The sequence below is a fragment of the Akebia trifoliata genome, chromosome 13 (assembly GCF_017979445.1).
Source record: "Akebia trifoliata isolate Shusen 1 chromosome 13, ASM1797944v1, whole genome shotgun sequence".
Classification (NCBI taxonomy): domain Eukaryota; kingdom Viridiplantae; phylum Streptophyta; class Magnoliopsida; order Ranunculales; family Lardizabalaceae; genus Akebia; species Akebia trifoliata.
The window spans coordinates 16,816,785-16,824,975 of NC_141387.1; the positions used below are offsets into that span (position 1 = coordinate 16,816,785).

Here is an 8,191-nt window from a genome sequence, read left to right on the forward strand (position 1 = left end):
ATTTTAAATCTCATCCAATACGTTTGACTTGTCTTTCCATTTCATTGATAGACGAGACATATCATACGGATTGTCTCAGTCTCGTCCATTAATGAGACCGAGTCATTTCAGATGAGGTCTCCGATATATTTGAATCATCTCGTTAATCAATAAGTAAATTGAACCATGGTTTTAAATCTCATCCAATACGTCTGACTTGTCTTTCCATTTCATTGATGGACGAGACGTATCGTACGGGTCGTCTCGGTCTCGTTAGTGGACGATATTTAAAACCATGGGTTTAAGATAGAACTAAGTGGACCCCTATAATTGGACAAGGCTTCAGCGAGAGTGATGACAATGACCATAATGATAATTATTATGATGTCGAATTATACAACACAAATCAACAGAGCAACAAGGGAGTAATAGAGAGTATGCCCTTGTGAACTTAGGAACCCAAACTAGAACATTATAGATCACATACAGACTACTGAGCTAAAGCACTTGTGCTGTAGACAAGGAGGGCTCCCCCAAGTAGAAGAGCACCAAGGGTAACAGCCCAAATCAACAAACCAGTGGTACCTGCATTTCATATATTGCAACCAAAAAAAAAAATGTTATTTCACAAGAATTAAAAAAAAAATTATAATTACAATGGAGATAATTATATTTTAGATGGATTTCTTACCACCAACGTAGACGTCACCACTTGGAGACCATTCTTCCGGTGAGTAGATTGGGCTGGATATCAAACATCACATATACATAAAGATCAGTTAATAAATCTACAAATACAATTATTTAGGTGGTTTTTTTGTTTTAGTTAAATTCATGTAAAATAGAAGTTATAATTATAGTAGTATATATATATATATGGATCCGTTGACTCCTCAAAATGACTCATGAAAAAACACATGATCCCAACCATTTAAACACAAAATCCAATGATTGAGATTTAAGAGTATCTTGAAAACACAAATCTCAGAGATACTTATCCCGAGGATAAATCTCAACCATTGGATTTTGCATTTAAAGAGTTGGTATCATATGTGTATACAGATCCTAATCCTATATATATATAGGGTCCCGTTCCCCACCCTAAGCTTTACCCTACACTTTAACAAACGTGTTTTGTCCTACATGGGTTAAAAGTTTTGGAATAGATTGATTTTTGGTGAGGATGATCTCATTTTTGGTGAGGATGATCTTTGTGGTGAGGAGATCATCCTCACCAAAAATCAGCTCATTCCAAAACTTCTAACCCCATCAAAAATGGTTTATAAAAAATGGATGGTCCACAATTTTTCAACTTGTAAACATGGGGCTAAACATTTCGGAATGGGCTGATTTTTGGGGAGGATGATCTTCTAATCATAGAGATCATCCTCACCAAAAATCAGCCCATTCCAAAACTTTTAACCCATGTAAGACAAAAACGTTTGTTAAAGTGTAGGGTAAAGCTTAGGGTGCTGAACATTTCCCATATATATATATATATATATATATATATATGAGGAATGATAACTAACAAATATATATAATGAAAAAGACGGAGTTTGTTAGTCTTTTACATAATAAATATATTTATCATGTTGGCATTGATTGTCAAAGCATTTACTACAAAATCTTTACGGAAAATGCCGAAGTAATATTAAAATTGACATTGTTTGGTACATTGCTGACATGGATGTGTCTATAGAACCATAGATGCTTTTCATCGAGATATGAGTGAGATGCATCAATGGTTTTGTGCACACCAATGTCCCAAACGATGTCAATTTCAATGTTACTCCAACACGACTCAATGTATATATATGGGTAGCATTCATTTGAAAAATTCCTAGACAAAGTATTTTGTCTTATATGGGCTAAAATTTTCGGAATGGGCTGATTTTTTGTGAGGATTATCCCTATGGTGAGGAGGCCATTCTCACATTTCTAACCCTAGTTTACAAATTGAAGAATCGTGGATCGTAAATTTTTAATAGTTAGTTTGTAATCATTTTTCATGGGGTTAGATGTTTTAGAATGGGCTGATTTTTTGTGAGGATGATCACCTCACCACGGAGATCATCCTCACAAAAAATCAGGCCATTCTAGAACTTTCAACTCATATAAGACAAAATTTTATCCAGGATTTTGGCTGTTGAACCCGAACCTAGTTATATATATATATATATATATATATATATAGAGAGAGAGAGAGAGAGAGAGAGAGAGAGAGAGAGAGAGAGGTTATATTCCCACACTAACTTTTTTTATGACACACCAAGCAAAGAAATTAAATATGGTGTTTGGGGGGGGGGGGGGGGGGGGGGGTACGAATAGCCATTTTTGTTTAATTGCCATAAACTTTTCCCATTTCTTCTCCGCAAGCCCTCCGATTTGGGTTTCTTTTTGGATGAGAAAAGCTCTTCAAGTTCTAAAAGGACTAGTTACCTAATCGGATTCAACAATCATTCCACATAAGTTCAAGAAAGGTTTTGAAAAAATTAAGGAGAATTCGAGAGGTTATATAAACAATAAACATTATTTTTGGGTTTCTTCCCCAAAAAAACCCATAATTTTCAACCTCCCTACAAACCCTATATTGTTTGTGAGATTTTAAGATTGAAAAAGATATTCAGGGGTTGAAGGATGATAATTTTATCTTGACAATGGGTTCTTGAGGAAAAATCAATGTTCATATATAGGGTTCCATGATATTTATTTTAATATAAATTTCTTGACAATGCTAGTCAAGGAAGGGATCAAAGACTATTGCTCCTATCGAGTTGTCGTTACCCATTTTTCTGGTTTTCTCATATCCATCTATCTTTCTATAGTGTCAGTGTGTAAGGTATAATTTCATTAGCTGACATATTATAAGAAAATTGGTGTGGAAATTGGGAAAATTTTGATTTCTCACCTGTATCCATCGACATTAGCACCGTATTTATTAGCAAATTGGTAAACACCCTTTCCCTGAAACAAATATTGGAAGATCATAAAACATATAAATTGATATTTAAAATTGTATAATATGCATACATCTACATGATATATATTTCTACCTTAGCCTTCCTTCCTGATGCATCGAGACCGTCCCTTAGGTTCATACCACCACCAGGTCCTGCAATAATAATAATTAATTATTTATTTATTTAAGAATAGCTACAAGACACTATTATGAAAACACAAAGCAACTTATACATTGCTTGTAGTAGGTGTTACAAATCTAGAAACCAAGTTTGGATTCAGTTCGGTTTGATTTAGACAAATCTAGAAAAGTTTTGGAAACTAAGCTAACTAACGACTATTACATGTATAAATAATTTATTATAATTATGAACATGACTCTACAAATATTCTTGATGTAATTCATGATGAAAATTTCACGAATTTAACCAAAAATAAATACTAACCATAAGGTGTGTCAGTCTTGATCTTCTTGCCACCACTGGCTTCAACTCTCAGGGAAGAAGAAGACCTTGCAAGGGAGGGTAGTCCTGTAACTCTTGATTTTTCTACAAAAGCAGCACAAGGTTTCAAACTCAGTGGTGATATCACAGAGGCTGCCATTTCTTTCAGCTTGTTTTATTTTCTTCCTCTTGATTTCTATATATCTCTCCAACTCAATTTGTTTGAACAAGAAAAGAGTGAACAAAACAATAGTAAGAGTGGCTTTCTAGATGACACGTGTAACTAATTGTGTGGCTGAATCTTGATAATGGTATTCGAACCTTATCCTTCTCCTTGTATTTTTCTGTGGGCTTTCTGTTAGAAATGAAAATATTTTGTGTGGTTATCCCACTGAGCTAAATGAGGTCCACAGAATACGGGATTTTATTCCAGAAGCTATCAAATATCAAAATGGGCTATTTTTATCTTATTTTTTCTAAATGGGAACAATATTGTGTCAAACGGTATCTTGACATGTAGTTTTAAGGCAAATTTACCAAAACATGCATATGATATCGAAAAATTATCAAAATGGTGCATTATTCATTTTAATTCCAAAAACGATAAATCAATGTTTTCAAAACTATTTTATTTTATCAAAATGAAAAATATCATTTTTATAAAATAATATGCATATCCCCTATTTAAGTAAATGTATAGAAATATAACTGTTTTAATACAAAGTGATGAATAAACTAAATCTTGAAAGGAAATATCACCGTACTAAAACAGTTATATTTCTATCCATTTATTTAAACATGGGATATGTACATTGTTTTTATAAAGAGCCATTTTTGGCATTAAACACTGTTTTTACCATTTTGGTAAAATAAAATATTTTTGAAAACGTTAAATTATTATTTTCGGAAATAAGATATACAATGTACCATTTTGTAAACAAATTAAAAAATTGTACCATTTTGGTAAACTTTCCTAGTTTTAAAACTCATATTCAAATCTATCAAGTCAAGTCATATATCTTCAACTCGGATGAGTCAAATAAAAATATTTAAATATTTTAAACTATTTTAAACATAAATAATAATGTTTTTTTTCCGCAAAATATTAAATATAATCACAAAAATTAGTTGAGTTTCTAACATAAGCCGATACATTTTAAACTGACCTGGCCAAGTTGATTATTCCACAAGACGATTTCCTAAATTGACTCGACAAATGGTTTCTATCGAGTTTTGGGGATTAAAAGTTAGTTCGAATAAACTTGGTATGTTTTCAATCCACAATATGAGTTTTAAAACTATGGTTTTTAGTAGGACTTCTTTCTAAATCCACCCTAATTATTTTGTGGTAACTTCATGGTTTGTAGTCCAATTAGGATGTGCTTGACTACCCAATTAAATGGGTTAGAATTTCATTTTTCATGGAAAATCGTATTATTCATTGTTTGATTTGATTTTTTTTCCATATAAGATAAAAATCCAGCAAAGTGAGGATTTTATTTTTCAATGGGGATAGGTGGAAAAAGGAAAGTCATCCCTAAATTCCATCTCCAACAAAATCTTAATCTTCTTTTCTTCATCTTCCCCACTACCAGCACAATGATCATCGACAAGCTTAGTTGTCGTCATCGTTGATCACTGCCGTCAACTACCCTCCATCCTTTCTTTCTCTCCTATTTGTCTCCTTCTTTCTCTTCTTCCTCCTTCCTCTACCCCCTCCCCCTGCTCCGCCTTTTCTTCTTTCCCATCACTACCATCACCACAACTATATCATAACTACCACAATCACCATCGACCATCATCATCACCATCGACCCCTTCCTTCGTTCTCTTTCCATTTTTATATATTTTTTTTATCTCGTCCTTTTCTTCTTATTTTTTCACCCCACTCCTACTCCACCCCTCTATGTTATTCTTAGATATCTATTATGTATCTCGAGAAAATTTCATTAATGATTGAGTTTGGTCATTAAAAGATATTAAAAAAAATGATTTTAAAAAATTCGACAACATTTGATTCTTTTTAAGAAAATTATCCAAAATAGACTATAAATTTGTAAACATTGGAGTCCAGGACAGACACTTTTTAAACAAAATAAATAAAAAATAAAAATAAAACATGATGTTTACGTTCTTAACTTACTATAAATACCAAACTTATTAGAAATTTATAGATTTTTTATTCTCTTCTCCAAATACAAAGGCAGATCCTAACCCTATCTTTCGTAGAGTTAGAAAAATTGATTCGAGGATTGTAGTGTGACGCCCCGCCGAACACTAACACAAATCCCCATGTCAGATTTCAAGGTACGAGGTGGCACCTCGAAATTTCGGCATGGTCTCCTCTGTTTATGTTAGCATTCCAAGGTGATTCAACCTGCACCTGATAAACGACATACAATCCTGCATATAACAAATAAAATATAATACTAGCGGAAGCCTATATACGTCTAATAATGTTCGATAGATCAGAGTGCGGAAGAAGAAAAATTATATACAAGATTATACAAAATTCCTCACTCTAACAGAATTCCTAACACTCAAGACAAATCCATAAGACTACTTGGAGAAACTGACACCACTAAGGGGTATAGTCCTAGTACTTATCAGGTGACGGACTCTAGTTGTCTATCTGACCAACCAGATGATCCTCATTCGTTTTCTACACTTGTTTCGCCAAGCTTCAGATCTGAAACTAAAAAAAATGGAGAAGGAAAGGGTGAGTAACAATGGTTACCCAGTAAGGAAGCAACAATTTCTGCCAATAACCTCTCCTAACATGAACGAATAAACATACTGAATCATTTTAAAATAAACAAAATTTTACAGAATAAACTACGATTAACTGGTACATATAGCCAGGGATGAGCAATTAAACATTTTAAAACTGACATCAGATCAATCAGCATTACTTACTATAACATTTTCTTTTTATACAAATCTAATTGATCAAATGGAAACATTAAACATGCATTTCATTTTATATATCAAAATAAGCAACAGATACATAATACACAATGGTGGAGTATTGGAATTAGAGAGTTGGGATTCACGACTGGATCGCTCCCAGTCGGGACATGATGTTACAATTTCTCTCTGGTTTTTAGTTCTTGATTTTGTGGCTGGTCGCTGTTTACCATGTTTGGTTGACCATTTATCCGGCTCAGGCTGGCCGTTTGACGTGACCGTAAGCAATGGGTCTCTTTTCGATGTGTCAGAACGTTCGACTACTATAGATTGTTAGTGATCACTGACCAATCATCTTCGTCTATGCCTATCAGGCGTACATCCACCTTTACATTACAAGTTCACTGGTAAAGATAGAGAGGAATAAACCCGGATTCCAGTTGTGACTCCACTCTCATACGCGTCCCATACCACGTATGAGCTTGGTGGTCCCTACCGTACATCCCAGGATAGTACACCACTCCGGATAATATGACGCACTATCCCTTCAGGCATTCACAAACTCTTTAACAGCTCACAAAATAGGTACATATATATATTATTTTCATTTGAAAACAAAAGAGAAATTAACAATACAAGGTTGAGAATAGATATCCAGTTTCCTACCATGCAAGTGTGGCCACCCGGCCTAAAATAAATAACATAACGGAGCGCCTCGCGCTAACAGAAATTTAAATAAACATGCAACCAAAAATATTATCCATGGATATCTGTTCACCAACCTGCACACAACACAACAACGTAAAATGCAGACATCACCCCTCGGGTGTGACTCTGACATTTTACCGTTTCATACCCTTTTTCCCTTTTTTCAATTTTTACAATTTTCAATCTCTTCAATAAAACATCCATTTTCTGATATTCATCAACTCAATATGAGTTCATTGAATATTAAATCACATTTTCCAACTAACGAATTTATTTTTATCAATAATATTGAAAAAGAAAACAAATTTTATATCAAAACGGGGTCCGAGCAGTGCACAAGACCCAATTGATGGAAATAACCCGTTAAAATACCTTACCCACGTATAATTTGTTAAAAATACAATTAAACATATCAATCATGCAATTTTTGCCGTGAATTTTTGAAATGACAAAAGAATTCTACATTTCGAAAATACATCAAATTTTTTTTTCAATAAAATCCTAAATGCAATTTTCACAATCTACGATTACTAATAGAAATTGAGAGTTCCTTACAATCACTAGGCGACGGAATTGAAGCATGTGCACGGAAATCGAGGCGATCAGCACGGAAATCGAGATGGACCGAACTTCGAAGCAGCTGATTTTTGAAACCGGCCCGGTGGTTTCGAAGATCTCGATGTGCTCGTCTCTTCTCCCTTCTACGACGAAAGGCGGTTTGACCCCGAAACCAATGAAAACCGAGGTTGAAGTTACGAAATCTCCGTATAAAAATACGGCTGATTTTTGACTATACGGGGTGAAAAAGGTGAGAAAATGAAAGGAATTTGGTTGGGTTATGTAGAGAATGAGGCTGCGGACGTTTCTCCCTTCTGCGTCGGAAGACGGTTTGACCCCGAAACGGACGAAATCTGAGGTCAAAGTTTCGAAACTTCCGTATCCAAATACGGCTGATTTTTTACGATATCGGGTAAAATAGAAAGTGAAACAAAGAAAGGTTGGGTGGGTTTTGTAGAGAACGTAGCTGCGGACATTTCTCCCTTCTGCGTCGATCGTCGACGGCGAGCCGTTTGTGAGAGATCTGGGATGGAAGATCGAAGAGAAAAAAAATTCATTTTTTTTTATATGTCTCGGCCGTATGGACGCGTTGGGGAAGATGACATATAAAAAAAAAATTAAAATTATTATTTAAA

The 8,191-nt window shown here is 34.3% G+C and overlaps 1 protein-coding gene across 1 annotated transcript; it reads right to left on the reverse strand.

Annotated features, from left to right (window-relative positions):
• Window positions 1-331: 331 nt before the first annotated feature.
• On the reverse strand, window positions 332-3,606 carry PSBR (photosystem II subunit R). Its single transcript, XM_086421392.1, has 5 exons — window positions 3,387-3,606; window positions 3,036-3,094; window positions 2,891-2,946; window positions 671-723; window positions 332-564 (listed from the first exon to the last, which is right to left on the reverse strand). The coding sequence occupies exons 1-5, from the start codon at window positions 3,541-3,543 to the stop codon at window positions 470-472; spliced, it is 420 nt and encodes a 139-aa protein (XP_086277518.1). The 5' UTR covers window positions 3,544-3,606; the 3' UTR covers window positions 332-469.
• Between the last annotated feature and the right edge of the window lie 4,585 nt (window positions 3,607-8,191).